Source organism: Momordica charantia (genome assembly GCF_013281855.1).
Source record: "Momordica charantia cultivar OHB3-1 chromosome 1 unlocalized genomic scaffold, Mcharantia_2.0 BLBB01000001.1, whole genome shotgun sequence".
Taxonomy (NCBI): domain Eukaryota; kingdom Viridiplantae; phylum Streptophyta; class Magnoliopsida; order Cucurbitales; family Cucurbitaceae; genus Momordica; species Momordica charantia.
In genome coordinates, this window is record NW_028275157.1 from 13,286,401 (window position 1) to 13,302,415 (window position 16,015).

General features: G+C 32.7%; 2 protein-coding genes across 2 annotated transcripts; both read right to left on the minus strand.

Moving 5' to 3' along the window:
* Positions 1 to 213: 213 nt before the first annotated feature.
* Positions 214 to 3,790, minus strand: LOC111025811 (histone acetyltransferase TAP1). The gene is made up of 8 exons (XM_088123638.1): positions 3,578 to 3,790; positions 3,347 to 3,432; positions 3,084 to 3,144; positions 2,358 to 2,544; positions 2,009 to 2,108; positions 1,815 to 1,915; positions 674 to 767; positions 214 to 465 (listed from the first exon to the last, which is right to left on the minus strand). The coding sequence occupies exons 1-8, from the start codon at positions 3,610 to 3,612 to the stop codon at positions 386 to 388; spliced, it is 744 nt and encodes a 247-aa protein (XP_087979764.1). The 5' UTR covers positions 3,613 to 3,790; the 3' UTR covers positions 214 to 385.
* Positions 3,791 to 7,161: 3,371 nt separating this feature from the next.
* On the minus strand, positions 7,162 to 8,938 carry LOC111013866 (HAD superfamily, subfamily IIIB acid phosphatase). The gene is made up of 2 exons (XM_022288396.2): positions 8,488 to 8,938; positions 7,162 to 7,673 (listed from the first exon to the last, which is right to left on the minus strand). Exons 1-2 carry the CDS (start codon positions 8,910 to 8,912, stop codon positions 7,283 to 7,285), a joined length of 816 nt encoding a protein of 271 aa, XP_022144088.2. The 5' UTR covers positions 8,913 to 8,938; the 3' UTR covers positions 7,162 to 7,282.
* Positions 8,939 to 16,015: the final 7,077 nt, after the last annotated feature.

The window sequence follows — 16,015 nt, forward strand, 5'->3', positions numbered from 1 at the left end:
ACTGTTATGGGTTGGACTAGCAGTTTATAAGATACAAATAGTAAAGAACTTAGAGGGAATGAATTGAATCTATGGTGGTTACTTTTCTAGTATTTAATATCTCACGAGTAACCTCAACAACCAAATGTAGCAAGGTAGAAGTTGGTCCTAGACTAAAAAAAGGAAAAAATAGGATCATTCGGAGGACGGCGTGATATAGAACATAAATCAAAGTTGCACCACAAGAAGCTAGATATCATTCCTATATATGAAGTGTATTTACAGAGTTTAACAATAATCATATAAATAAAACAGAAGCAGCAGTGTTGTTCTATTTTCGTTCCAAGATCCCGTGTTAAGAAACAGAACATAGGGAGAAATAAGTGTGACCTTGTCCAAGCGAGCACTACCTTTTCGGGTACCAGAACATGCCTTTAATCCCTTCAGGGTCCGGTTCGAAACCAAGATTCCGATAAAACTCTACCACTGCAACAATCACAGTGTTTTAGACTTTCAGCTGAATCCAAATCCAATCTAAACTATTGCATAAAGCTAAAACTGGAATCGATACGTATTGCATTCCTAAAATCATGATATCGGGGTGGGGGAAAAAAGCATTGGCCTAAAACCGATTAAAAAGCATTAGATGTAAAGATCAACAATAGTAACTAAGCTGAGAACAGTGCTGCAATACCTTGACTATCTGCGAAGAGTGTTATATTGCCAATATCCCTTTGCAAGAGTGCTCTTATAAGCTTTTCAACAAGGGCCCTGCCAAGGCCTTGACCCTGAACCACAAAAGCATCATCAATGGAATTGATATAGTTTGGCAAATTCAGTATCCAGGTTCTAACACACAAAATAGTGCAACAGCACATGTTTTAGATCAAATTTATGCCCTCGAAATTTCTCGTATTCATACAACCAAAATAGTGGATGTTTGTCCTGAATCTTTTGATGTCGATACTCAAAAAGAAAAAAAAAAAAAAAAAAACCTCCTCTTAGCTAATTTAGGCCCGTTTGATAACTTTTTGTATTTGGTTTTTTGTTTTTAAGAATTAAGCTTATAAACATTACACTTTCACCTATGTGTTCCTTTGTTTTGTTATATAGTTTTAATAAACATTTTCAAAATCTAAGCCAAATTTCGAGAACTCAAAAAAGTAGTTTTCAAAAATTTGGCTAAAAATTCAAATATGCTTTCAAGAGAGTTGATAAACTTACTCATGAAATTGTACAAAAACAAGCATGATTTTTAAAAACAGAAAACTAAAAACGAAATTTTTATCAAACAGCCCTGTAATAGTTTCCATGTCACTTAGCTTATTCTTCAATCCATCTAGCACAAAGCTATTATTAGGCCAGAAAGAGAGGTAAAGAAAACTTGTGGTCTTGAACAACCATGGCTAGATTCTATGCTTTGATGAAAACCTAACTCCCTAGATTATATCACCACATAAAGATACAGCCTAAAGTGATCTATTATCTATTCACCAGCTAGATGTGGCTCTGGTTAATGTTAACAGGAATTTATTAGGAAATTTAGAATATAATAGTAATAATAATAACATAGCACACACGTCGAATGCCTACTTGGGATATTGCACTTGGAGTTAATACACGATAGTAAAACTTAAAAGATACAAACCAACACGAATCTACAGGATGAAGTTCAATTACTAAAGTGTGTATGTTAGTTGTTACCAGAAAAGCACAACACTAACTGATTGCAAGTCCATAATACATAAGTTAACGCAGTCTTCTGCTAGGCAAATGATAACCTTTACAGCACTAACCAATTAATTCAATGACCACATCCCCATAATGCTGATTACCTGATAAGAAGGATCCACAAGAACATCCCAAATTGTAGCGTTGAATGCATGATCTGATGTGGCACGAGCCATACCAATCAGCCTCTTTTGTTCATTCTCCTCTGTCAAATAACTTCTCAAAATACACTAAGATGTTCATAAAGACTTTCAGACGTAGAAGTAGAGAAAATGAATGAAAAATCACAACAAAATACCTGTAACAGGAGACCTCCGTATTGAATGCAATGCAGCTACCATATAACTGTTTCTAAGAGCTGCAGCTAATTTTGATAGCGGTCTGCGTGGCCAACCTACCTGTTAACAAAATATATCATCTAAGATACTTGTGGACTAATCGTTCTAATTAGTGGGCGCCACAAATTCACAATAACATCAAGGCCATAGATAGGGAAGAAAGTAGCAGATACTTTATTATTATTTTTTTTTCATAAGACAAATTAATCAAATGAAAACAAATTCCAGATCCTGGGCACATAATTCATAAATAAGCTCCTAGCATACAAAACTGATATTTATGATAAGGTGCTAAATCTGATGTCTAACCTTATCACAAAGAGCTTGAAGATCGTATATATCAACATCTCCACCTGAAGAGAATATTATTTGTTCAATTGTTCCATCTGGTAATGTCGTCTCGGTAAGAACAAACTCCTCAGGCAGGGGTTCTTCTTCCTCTTCCTGAAGCATGGAAGGAGGTTCAACCACTTGGGTAGTATTATTGTTCAAGAACCTGCAATCAGAAGCAAAAGCTCCTTTTTAAAATGAGTTGTAACCTGTGGATCAGGCTTATCAGTAGGACATGAAAGATGCCCACCAAGAGATTCAATGAAATTGAAATTTTAGGGAGAGAGAGAGAACCCATAATCACACCCAAATATTTAGAATTTTTATTTGCTTAGGATCCTCTGAGGGAGCATGACAAATTCCTTAGTTGATCAGCATAAAATACATGTCAACCAAAATAGCCGATACATACCAACAGGAAGACACGATAAAAGCAACATACTGTACACGTGGATTATTACAATTTTACTTCATAGGAAAAAAGATTATCCAACCACAATATCTACACATGGTCAAAATAACGATAAGGGGTCACAAATTATAGACAACAATTCTGAAAATAGCTATATCCTATATCTAAAATAGAAGGCCGACACAATAGAAGAGCATTAAAAAACGTGTAATCTAGAAATCTGTTGAAGCATGCTTACTACAAAATTGCAGTGTGTGCAAAAAGGTCACCACAATAGCCATATCTCCAATTACCCGGATTTGATAGAATCCCAGAAGCCAGCTTTGAGTCGACATATCTTGAGCTTTTTGCTCACTGCAAAATAGTACATACACACACAAAATTATCAGAATTAGCAGAAATAGATATAGAATTTCCACGAAACGTGAGACTGAAACTAATACTTCAAACTCTCCTTTTGAATTGAATGAGAAACAAAGCATCAAATCCCCTAAATTGATCCGGTTTAGCAACAAAAGAGATTCAACCACGAACTGATATAAAGTAGTATGGATACCTCTAGTGAACCCGTAGTTCAGATTGCGAGGAACCAGCAACGAGTTCGACCCTTTACAGTTACAATCCAACAGAACAACTTGGCATCTGCAACATTTCAACAAAAACAAAAAGCGACGAAATTAAGCTACAAAAACAATCAAAATCAGCTCCAGCTACGAAGAACAACTCAAAACTAGTAATCAGAGAAAGCAAATCTGAACAAACTCAAATGAACAGTTAAAATAGTTACGGAGAAGAGGTGGCGATGAGTTTTTGGGACATCATCTCCGGATTGGTCCAGTGGTGAGGATACTTAGAGACCTCGAATCCAAATCGGAGCTTCAGAGAAAGCGCCGGAGGAGAGGCGAGCAGTTGTAGTTGAAGATTCAATTGTGCTGCCCTCGCAATTGTCTGTTCTCCACAGAATTCCCCGGATAATCTGAAAAAGTTTATAATTTGCTCAAATGACTTCAATTAAAAAAATTGACTCAATTCACCAAATTTATTATCTGGAATATAATATTGAAGGGATAAATTACTATTTTAGCCTCAATCTGGAACGCAAATAAGAAGTCGCAATTTCCCCCCTTTTTTTTAATATTTTCGTTCGTATATTAGTCTAGGTTGAGGCTAAGAATCGTATATTCACTTCCCCCTTTTAAATTATAGTACCACGACTCAATCTGAACGTTCGTGATGGAATTAACACGACCATGGTTCGATGATTGTTAGCCTGACCATGGCCGTGATTGTTAGCTAGGTTGACCGTGGTTCTTGTTTAGCTGACCATGGCCGTGAAAAGTATAACCACAGTCGTGGTGTTCATGAAGACAAGCAATGAACTAGGTTGACCATGGTTCTTGTTTAGCTCACCATGACCGTAAAATGTATAACCACGGCCATGGCGTTCATGAATACAACCAATGAGCTGAGGTTGACCATGGTTCTTGTTAGCTGACCATGGCCGTGAAAAGTATAACCACGGTCGTGGTGTTCATGAAGACAAGCAATGCGCTAGGTTGACCGTGGTTCTTGTTTAGTTGACCATGGCCGTGAAAAGTATAACCACGGTCGTGGTGTTCATGAAAACAACCAATGAGGTGGGGTTGACCGTGGTTCTTGTTAGCTGACCATGGCCGTGAAAAATACAACCACGACCGTGGTATTCATGAAGACAACCAATGGGCGCGGTTTGACCGTGGTTAAATTGGTTGCTTTACCATGGCCTTGAAAGGTACGACCACGGCCGTGAATTAAATGACAATTATACCCCTCAATTGAAATTGTAACCGTGTTAGTTTCAGACACGACCATAATATAACGCACAAAAACGACGGGGGGGGGGGGGGGGGGGCACATAATCGAACAATAGAAGACCATGTTCAGAAAATTTTGTACCACGGCCATGAATCCAACGGCCTTGAAAATAGTATATCGCGGCCATTAATAAGACGGTAAAAAACCACGGCCAAGGCAATTTGTGACCACGGCCATGAATCCAACGAGCTTGAAAATAGTATATCGCGGCCATTAGTAAAGCACCACGACCGAGGGTATTTGTGACCACGGCCACCACGGCCATGAATCTAACGAGCTTGAAAAATAGTATATCACGGCCATTAATCGGTAAAGCACCACGGCCGAGTGAATTTGTGACCACGGCCATGAATCAAACATTACAGGACCGCGACGAATGAACATGTTACCACGACCATTAATCAGTCGATTAAGAACCACAGCCGAGGTAACATGTTACCACGGCCATTAATCACACAACCACGACCGTGGTTCTAAACACCCCGGTCGCGAATCGAACAAAGTGGACCATGGCCGTGACGGGGATTAAGGTTATCTGTATCCAACCACGACCGAAATCACCTAAAACCACGGTCGTTAATCATAACACCATTGACCACGGCTGTTAAACGAAGAAACATGGCCATGAATCATTGACTTATGTAACTTTTTTTACCGTAAAAAATACTGATCAAAATTCAGAATTCCATTTAGTCCAACTACATACATCATATTATGGACGAGTCAAAAGTAATATTATGAACCGATAAAAAACTAACTTCGTTCAAGGTGTCAAAGATGATAAATTGACTTCCTTTAATGGATTGAAGATGTGAAAAATGTTGGAAAAGGTATGGAATTTCTTCAAAACCACGTGAAAGATGTGCTTGTAGACAAAACTAAATGAAACATACTTTTATTCTCTCCAATCTATGAGAATGTATGGGTATATAATAAATGAAAGTACAAAAATTTGGTGGGGAATTAATATGTTCGTGGTACTTTAATAAATTCACGGTCATGAATTAAGTGGAACTCGCCCATGGTTTTAATTACACCAATCCGGGGTACATTCGTAATTACAGACTCTCTGAAATGTCAGAAAAATTAAAATTGGGTCAGTTGAGTTAATTTTTATAATTTAGGTCATTTGAGCAAAATAGAAACTTTTTTAGGTTATCTATGCCAATTTTCCATCTTCTTCCGCGGCCAGCCAATAGCCTACCAATTTTTTTTCTTTTATTTTTTAACCTTTTAGAAAACGGCTAAAATTCATATTTATTGCTTTTTAGCTCATACCTTTCAAATTAACTGAACTGATAAGTTTAGAACTTTGCACTTGGAAATTGCTATTAACTTCCAAGTAACTACAATGTATGGGGTTCGGAACCGCTCTTTTAGTCGGAATATATATTGTAACTGGTCAAGGTCTTGTAGATGTGTTAAAAATGTCTACTAAATTAACAGTTTATTAGACACAAAATTAAAATTTAAGGGGACTACTAGACACGTTTTAAATCGCAAAGGATCAAAGTTGTGATTTGAGCATTTATATCGCGATAGGTTCGTTAGTTTTAGATTTATTTATTTTCACAAATTTAAGGTGATGATTCGAATATATCATTGTTAAAGATAGATAAATATGTTTTAACGATTGAGTGATGCTCCAAAAAAAACTATTGAGTTACGTTAAAGTTGTCAACTTGGACATAGCTCAAATGGTTGAGACATATATCATTAATAAAAAAGTTGGAGGATCGAATTTCTACTTCACATGTTGTTGAACTTAAAAAAAACAATAGCTATGTTCAATTAATAATATGCTCAAATTGAAAACACCCAAATGGTTAGGGTAATAAAAATTTGAGAAAAGTTTGAATCTCTCCTCTAATGATGGAAAAATATTGAATATATAGTTACTCAATAGTTAAAGAATTTTATTTATTTTCTAAAAATCAGGGATTTAATCCTCTATCCTTACATTTATTATACTAAGACAAAAACGATTACTTATATCTTATTATCAAACTATAAAATATATATATATATATATATAACAATAAATTAAAATATTCGTACCTTGTACATATAATTTGATAATATTTATTTAATATTTTCATAAGCAGTGAGTAGTGACATCAATCAAAATTCAACCAATCATCACACTTTAATACAAGTTAATGAAATAATACCAACATTACAATAATACCAAACATTATCTATATATATTATTATTATTTTTTTTTTGAAATCCGTGTATCCGGACCAGCTTGTGCGCACCTCGACTAATCACGGGTCAACTGCCTGACCCTACTACATTTGGTTGACAAGGTAACTCGTAGGATATTAAATCTTAGGTAGGTGGCCACCATGGTTTGAATTCATTTCCTTTAAGTCCAAACATTATCTATATAAAGAACGAAATATTTACTATATGCCAAATACATTCATAAGTTAAAAGACTCGAAATTAATAGGTGTATCAAATATAAAAATTATGAAATATGAAAAATAAAACCATCAAAATAAAAATAAACAATAAGATAAAATACTTATTTATTAATTGAAATAATTTGTATACATTTCTTAGTTACCATACTTTTTCAGGTATATTATCAACATTTGTATAAATTTAAGTATAGTTTAGGAATTAAATTGAATTAAGGAACGAAATACATAGGATTTGGGAGTTTGAAAGTACGATTTCCCACAAATTGCCCCTGAAGATCGCTCCACTGATCTCCGACGTTGCCCCAAATCCGGTACCCTTGCTCCACCAATCGCCGCCGCATCTCCGTCTTGAACTCCACAGCGTTCCGCCCTGAGTACGCCGCCGACCTCAAGATTAGGCGTTCGTAGCCGACGAATCCCTCCCGGTGCAGATTATCGGCGGTGATTTGGCCGAACGTCTCCTCGTCTCTGCCGGTGACGAGGAACACTTTGAAGCCGCTTCCGATCAGCTTTTCGAACAGCGCCACCACCGATTGGATCGCCGGACATTGTCCCTCCATCGCCCATGACTTAAACGCCGCCGCATCGTACGGCTCGCACCTGCTCCCACCATTTCTCCTTCGGTCACTTCTTCGTATTATTTCGTCTTTTTTATTTTTATTTTTGAAAATTATGTTTTGCTTTTCTAAAACGTACAGTTAATTCTTACACAAAATTCTTTTTTTTTTCTCTTTTGAAAAATTGGCTTTGAAAACGTTTTTTAAAAATATATATACTTAGATAGAAAAATTACACTATATATATATATTATATATATATATATATATTTTTCTTTGGTATGTTTTATAATATTAGATTTGAGTTTAAACTTGATTTGGCTATGTTGTTTTTGTAAAATTTCAAATTTATGCCATATGCAAAAATACCCACTCATTTTATGCTATTTAGTTAAATATGTCAATAAAAAAATATATGGATAAAAGTAGTACTTACACATTTAATTTACAAAAATAGAAAACTAAATACAAGATAGTAGTTAAATGGGAGAGAAAATTCATATTTTTGTTGTTGTTTTCCCTTAAAAAATATAAGGACATTAAATTATATCTTAAATTTAAAATAAATAAAAAATTTACAATCTTAGGTCATTTAGAATCCGTTTGGTAATTTCTTATTTTTCATTCTTCATAAAGAAAATTGGAATTTTAAACCGGTAATAAAAAATGGTAAAACCAAAGAGTATTTTATTTTTAAAATAATAAGGGATGTTCAGAGGAAGTTACGTTTTGCTAGTAAAAAGTCAAATATCTTTCGATTTCGAACGTAGGTTAAGTTCTATATTATAATCAAAATGCCGTAATTAACCCCAAGCAGAAAGTTCGGAAACAGATGAAAATTTAGGGATATTGGGTACCCGTATCTCCTCTTTTGTCTATAATAATCGACATTAGAAATGCAAGTATCGTCCACGTCAAGAATCCAGGCGTCCATTCCGTCGCCGGCGACCGGAATAGCCTCGGTGTAGCTCATAATCTGGTCGACGACGAAGCGTAGATCGTGCTCATACTGGCCGCCGGTGATGTAAGCTCCGATGCAGCTGAAGCACTGCGCCGGCACCGTCCGCCACGGCTCCACATTGTTCACCTCCACCGCCAGCCGCCAGCTCAGGCAGTGGCTGCAGCTGGCTCCGCCGCCCCTCGGCCAGTACGGCGGCCTCAGGGCGGCGGCCTTCGAAAACACGGCCAACATCAGAAACACTACTACTTCTCGGACTCGCCGGACCATTTCTACGATCATATGTGCTCCGACCGCCGGCCTTGATTTGATTTTGAGCACCATAAGAACAGACCATAATGGCCGCACCCAAAATCTTAAACTATTTATAGAGAGAGACAAGAGAGATTAAATTACATTTTTTACTCTATAGTCCATGCTTTTTCTTTTCTTTTTTTAATAATTTCTTGGATTTAGTCCTGCCACTCATTTTTACTTTTATCTCATTTCTTTCGATCCTAATTTTAACATTACACTACTTTCCTTAAATGTATCTTGAAAGTTAGTTATAAATTCGTATCGAAATGTTTTCATTGAATATAAATTATGTATTCCATTTGTGTTAAAATTTTGTAAATAAAGACTAAAACTGGTCACTTTCAATAATATAGGGACAAAAATGAACGTTTTGGAAGTATATAATCCATAAGAAAATTTTTAAGAATATGGATGCCACTCCTGTTTATCATTAATCACATCATCACCTTATTTAAAAATAATATGGAATCACTAATGTTAAAAAATAAGGCAAAATTATAATGTGAATATAGGAATATAAGTATCCTATAATACTAGAATTTTTTCCATCCTCTATAATATATAATTATATAGATCATGTTTAATTAGTAAATGTAAACCTAACTTAATGGATAAAATACTAATTATTTAAATTTTCTTGAAGTTGAAGACAAAAGAAAAAAAAAACCTCTAAATATGAATATGTCCTACATTTACATTAAATAATTTATAAAGAAAAAATGTCAATAGCAAAAATCAAAATGATTTTTTATACAAAATTATGAACTACGTCACCACGTGTTTCTCGTAATATAGTATAATTTAAAATTAAACGTATTTATTAAATTAACTTATGAACAAAACGATGGTTTAATGTTCGATTCGTTTATAATTAAGAGGTTAGAATATAATTGAAGTTAATTCTACTAGTATTTTTCTTTTTTTTTAGAGAATTAATTTTACTAGTCTTGATAGACAATTTTGTTTTTATATAATATATTGAACATCCATCAATTTTCACGTCGATTATAGATTTAGAAATCATCCTCAATAGTTTACTTATCTTATTAATAATTAAATTACAATTTTGGTCCTATTGTGATCATGTTAAACTAGAACATAAAAGTTTAAACCCAACCTATTAGAGCATATTTAATCTTTTATACCTATTCTAAACTTTAAAAAAATTTAATTACCTCCTTAAGATTTGAATATTCTATTTCAATTTTTGTAGTAACAGAGAATGAAATATTGGTGAGTATTTCATTAGTTAAAATTTAAAAGTGGCGTTGTGATCTAACAACTAATTTATGGATTGTCATGACTCATAAATAAAAACATGGCAAAAAATTTTTGAATATTTTTTTTAATCTCATTTGAGTTTCTAAACTTTCAACATTATTCTATTTTTGTCACTGAATTTGAGGGTTGTTTCTTTTCGATCTCCTGAATTTTCAAAATGTCTATTTTAATTTATAAACTTTTAAAAAATAACCATCATTATTCTTGTCTTTATTTCTCTTTGAACATGTTAATGTGAGCATGTAGCCAAATTACATTGGTTGAAGGCTAGTATTGGGTAAGCAAATATCACGTGGTAAAATAATATAACAATGACTCGAACAGAATCGACATTTTGAAAGTTGTAAGACTCGAACAGAACATACTCGAAAGTTAAGAGATGAAAATAATTTTTTTTCCCATTTTTGAGTGTGCCAAAAAAAAAGAAGGGAAACTTAACAAGAAAGGGAGTTAGGTGGACAAGAATGACACACATCACATGAGGGGGAGAAACATGAAAACAAAAAAGGCAAAAAAAAACACATAGGGATTTAATTTTTGTGTCAGTCAATTATATGCCCATCAAAGAAAGGTATTTTTTTACTCCAATTGGACAAGACAAGTGGATTCCTTTCCCGTGCGGAAATAAATACGTTAAAACAAAGTTTAACTTGCAAACTCAGTCTCGTATTTAGAGGTCGAAATAAAGTTAGATTTATTGTGAGAATGAGAATTCGAACTCACGTAATCTTGATCAGAAATAGGTTCGGTTGGATAGCAAGAACAATATTTGAATTACTAAAAGACACGTTTTTGGATAGAATTCAAAAATAAAACTAGTGGATTTGTTAGCGATTTTTTTCCTCTTGTCCTCTTTATTTAATGATTTGACACAACGTAGGTCAACTTGATAATATATTAACAAATTAAGCAAATAAATCAAATGAGGCAGGCTGACGAATACATTTCAAAATTAAACAATTGTTTGGGCCATCTACCATACACATCCACCTTAAAAGTTTACAAAAATGAAAAAGTTGTGTTAATATTAAAACAATTTTTAAGCAAAATTCACAAAACTAAACTCACAATCGTTTGAAAAGTTTTAAGAGTAAAAAATTAGGGGTGAAATTCACATTCCAAAACTTATTTTAATATCTAAAAAAAGACATCTTTAATAATTATTGATGCAGGATTCTAGATGATGTGACACGCTAGCTTCATATCTGAGGTGGACATTTAGCTAAGGTGAGTACTTGCACACAAATTTTTGCACTGATGTGGTGTTTGACCACGTACAACTCTAAAACTTAAGTTAGAACTGTGCTGGCGAATTTGGTTAGGCGGTATAGATCTAGAAATTTTTTACCTTTGAAAATAAGGTACTCTGTCTTTTATAGAGGAGCTTTGGAGAGCCTGGTCTACCATATGGCGTCCTGTATCCTGTGTCAACGAATTTACGCTAGTAGCATATGTATTTTCAAGGTAGATGTCGAGCTTGACTTCCTTTAGACCGATCATAAGTGATTTAACTTGTTCTACCTTGTTCTTGACCTACTTAAGATTATTGGAGTTGCAAGGCGTGGAAACAAAGTCTCATATTGGTAAGGGAAGAGAGTGATCCATGATATATAGATGATGACAATTATCTTCATTGGTATGACGTCTTTTGGGTAAAACCAGAAGTAAAACTGTGACGATTATCCCTTTACAAGTGGTATCGGAGTCAATGCAAACAAAGTCTCACATATCTCTATTGATACAAGGTCTTTTATCATTTTAAGTAATTGTAAAAACATAAACATATATATATATATATATATATATATATTTTTTTTTTTTCTTATCATTTTAAGTAATTGTAAAAACATAAACATAATAAATATATATATATATATATATATATATATATATTTTAAAAGAAAAGGGAAAAGGAGTAGGGAAAAAATAAGAATATTAAAATTTAGAGACCAAGATGGAGTAGTGGTGGGCGGTTGGGTGGGGGAAGTTAGAAATGGGAAGTGGGTGGAGGTGGCGTCATATAGCAAAATGGTGAAAGGCAAAACGCATAAATTTAATTGCTCTTTGGACCCACCACACCACCGTGGAGACACACTCACACTCCACGTCTCCTAATTTTGCTTCCGTGGACACCATCTTTTTTTTTTCTTTCACAAAATCTATTACAAAAATTCAAAAAAAGAAGAAAGTGTATATTTACATAATGTTTCAAAAGTCATATTACTTTTTTCTTTTTAAAATAAAGTATGAAAAATTACAAATAAACGCATAAATTAATGAATTTGTTGCAGTTAAAACTTTAAATATTGCGCAAAACCATGCCTAAAATAAAATACTATACCTAATGTTACACAATAAGTGTGTGTTTTAGGTCCATGTCAAAATCATTTTCGTTTTCATTTTCATCGTGTGTTTGGTAAATTAAAATATTGATTTTAGTAAACTTTAAAATCATTTTTAGATTGTGATTTTGAAAAATCAATTGTACTCATTTTTTTTTAAAATACAAGAATTAAAATAAATAAATATATAAAGTTAGAAAGCAATATAAGATTTGAACATAAATTATAATAAATCAAAGGCAATCTATAAATCCTCATGATACCATAATTGCATTTTGGGGTCATTTTCAAGAAAAATGAAAGAGGAAAAAAGGAAAAGAGAGAAAAGGTTCTAACTTTTGTACAACATGACAAGTGTAACATTATTTCCTTAATTCAATTTATATCCATGAAGTTTTTTTAAAATATTAAAAGCACTAATACAAGATAGCTTAGCTTTTTGAAAATAAACAAAAAAATTAAGAAGGACCAATGTTTTTTAAAAATTCGAAATCTAGTGTCAATTGAATTTTAGACAAACCATTATGAATAAATCGTATGATGCATTTTTAGGATGTGTACTTTTTAAATGTCCATTTTGATGATTACACTTTTAATTTTTTATTCATTTTAGTCTCTATATTTTGAAAATATTTGTTTTCGTCTACTTTAATTTCTATTTGCAAAATTTTAACACAAATTTTATACACAATGAAATGAAATTCTTTAGTATAAAGATATGATTATCTATACTAGGGGCTATGGAGGAGAATCTTTACCTCCCCATTTTGTCCTTCACATTTCTACGAAACACGACTGTTCGAGTTAAAGTGTCTGTTGATATAACAAATTCAAAAAGTTGTGACCATTCGATGAAACAAGGAGTTTAATCCAAAAGAGTTGTAACTGTTCGAGTGAAAATATGTGTTGAGAGAAGTTTAATCCAATGAAAATTATAACTATTTGATGAAGTGATGCACCTACCCATGTCATAGCAAATAATCTATGAAATGAAAGATTATGTTTTTTTTCTTTTATGACCTAAAACTCATTTCCAAAATATTAATGAAGATTTTTCTTATTTTCATGAGTGAAAATTGAACCATGTCAAAAGAATATTTGAGATTCCAGAAACATATTTAATCGATTAAGAGGTACAGTAACAAAATCATGTATTCGTATTATCTTCAACTTTTATTTCTTTTAGATTATTTTAATATTTTTATGTAGATTACTTTTAAGTTATATATTCACGATACCTTCGTGTTTTAATGTTTAGTTAATGTTATTTTCAAGTTTGATTTAATATTTAGTTAAGGTTTTAAAATATATTCATGTTATATTTTAGTATTTGTTTTCATATTTATCTTGATATGATTTTTTGATTACTGTTGTTCTTATTTTATTTTTCTTGGTCATATGATTCTTTATTCCACATTTTTTCAATGATTTCATGACATACATAGTATTCAGTTTCTCTCTCACATTTCCATTCTTTAATTTTGGTTCATTTTTCCTTATTACATAATATACAAAAGATAAAAAAGAATGAGTAAATAATTTAAGAGAACACACAAAAAGATTATTGTTGTTTTCTTAAAAAAGAAAAATTGACAACGAATAATGTATTTTATTTGAAACAAAATATTAATACCATTTAAAAGTTCCGTTGAGTTATTATTCTATATGTTAAATCGGTAGAAATATTATATTAAATATATTTTATTTGAAACAAAATATTAGTGCATTTAAAAGTTCTGTTGAGTTGTTATTCTATATGTTAAATTGTTAGAAATATTATATTAAAATGTTTATAACCATGTGCAATGCACGTGATATTAACTAGTATTTCAAAAAATTTATTAAGTATAATGTCAGGTTAAAATTGTAATAGATAAAAATGAGATCAAAAAATGATGAGATCAAAATAATTAGATTTTACAGTACAATGATCAAAATGAACTTTTGAAAAGTAGATGACTAAAATATAAGAAACTAAAATTACATTAAAAAATGTTTTAAAAGCATAGGAACCAGAACAAAATTAAAAGTATAATCACCGTAACAACATTTGAAAAAAAAAAAAATCTTCCAATAGCTTAAATACTTCTTTCCAATAAGTTATTTTATTTTTTTAAGTACAATGATAAGTTGTTTCATATTAGGTAGGTCTATTAATTATATTAGTAATATACTTAAAATGAAATATATCTTTGATATATCTAGTATGACTGATATACTTGATATTAGGTTATTAGGTACCTCTGATATATGAGTTATATACCAAAAATAGAATAGAGTATATCTATTGAATATTTGATATATCAATAATAAATTCTTTTGTTTTTACATCATATCAATAATAAACTTGCAATGTTACTTAAACTAAAATCGTCAATCCAACGAATATTATATATCTAATATGAAGTATATCATTCATATATTTATTTAACGAATGTGATACCTGTTGATCCTAGAATTCTGACTCCTGGAATTTCGCCGAATTCGCGCCAATCTTCTAGAACAAAGGGAGTAATGTGACCTGCAAAACAGAACAACACTAAGATCGGTGTACCTTTGCCACACAGGCTCCAATGCCTAAGTTAGTATCAGAGTAATCGGGTATAGAAAGTAGGGTTGTTAGGCATACCTCTAGGGTTTGGCTTACCCTTGTATTTATAAAGGTCGAGTCCTAATCCCTTTAGGATCAGCTGAACCTTAATCATCGGGTTTACATTGGTCGAATCCTTATGCACTTAGGAGATCACAGAGTGGGCCTCAACTGTACTATTCACGGTCGAGACCAAGTCAACTCGGACTGGGCTTGCACGGGGGTCGAGATTCACTAGAGAGGTTCTCGGTCACTGAGCTGAGAACCCCTCGGCGCCAAGCACTGGTCTGGTCAACCACAGCCGGCCCGGATCGCTGGGCCCCGACTCACTTACCTCTTTGGATCGGTCCTTCTTCGGCTTTCTTTCCTCTTTTCGATTTACTTAATCTGATCTCTATTTTCTTCCTATAACAATACCCTTTTTCTAGAGGTCAAGTTAAGTCTCTCATTCCCATACTTATTTGATGTACTAAAATAATACAAGTTATGCCATATTACATTACTCGTGACTCGTGAGATCTACAAATAAATGAAAATTAAATTACACACACACAGATATAGATATATATATATATTATATATATATATATATGACATATAACAGCGACACGTGGTCATTTACAGTTTCTCTAATTTTATTGGGCCTTGAGAATTGAAAGGAGAGACCCATGGTTTGTGGGCTCTACATGGGCCGAGTAAATGGCATGTATATTGATTACTAGTTGCAATTCTATTTTATTTATTCCCAAAATGGTGGGGTTTTTTTGTTATTTATTTGCACATAATAGTTTGTATTGATTTTTAAAGGTTTAAATATTATTTCCTTCCATTTACTTTTGGTCTTTGTTTATTTAGTCTCTTATGCTTTCAAAACATTCAATTTAGTCTTTGTAGTTTCAACTTTTGTTCATTTTAAT

Bases quoted from the DNA above. Each gene is read 5' to 3' on its own strand.
- LOC111025811 (XM_088123638.1), bottom strand. From the start codon at position 3,612: ATGATGTCCCAAAAACTCATCGCCACCTCTTCTCC. The intron at 3,433-3,577 runs GTAACTATTTTA...GAAATGTTGCAG, and splicing joins CTCATCGCCACCTCTTCTCC to ATGCCAAGTTGTTCTGTTGG. The intron at 768-1,814 runs GTAATCAGCATT...TTTGTGGTTCAG, and splicing joins TTGTGGATCCTTCTTATCAG to GGTCAAGGCCTTGGCAGGGC.
- LOC111013866 (XM_022288396.2), bottom strand. From the start codon at position 8,912: ATGGTGCTCAAAATCAAATCAAGGCCGGCGGTCGGAGCACATATGATC. The intron at 7,674-8,487 runs GTACCCAATATC...TGGTGGGAGCAG, and splicing joins AGACAAAAGAGGAGATACGG to GTGCGAGCCGTACGATGCGG.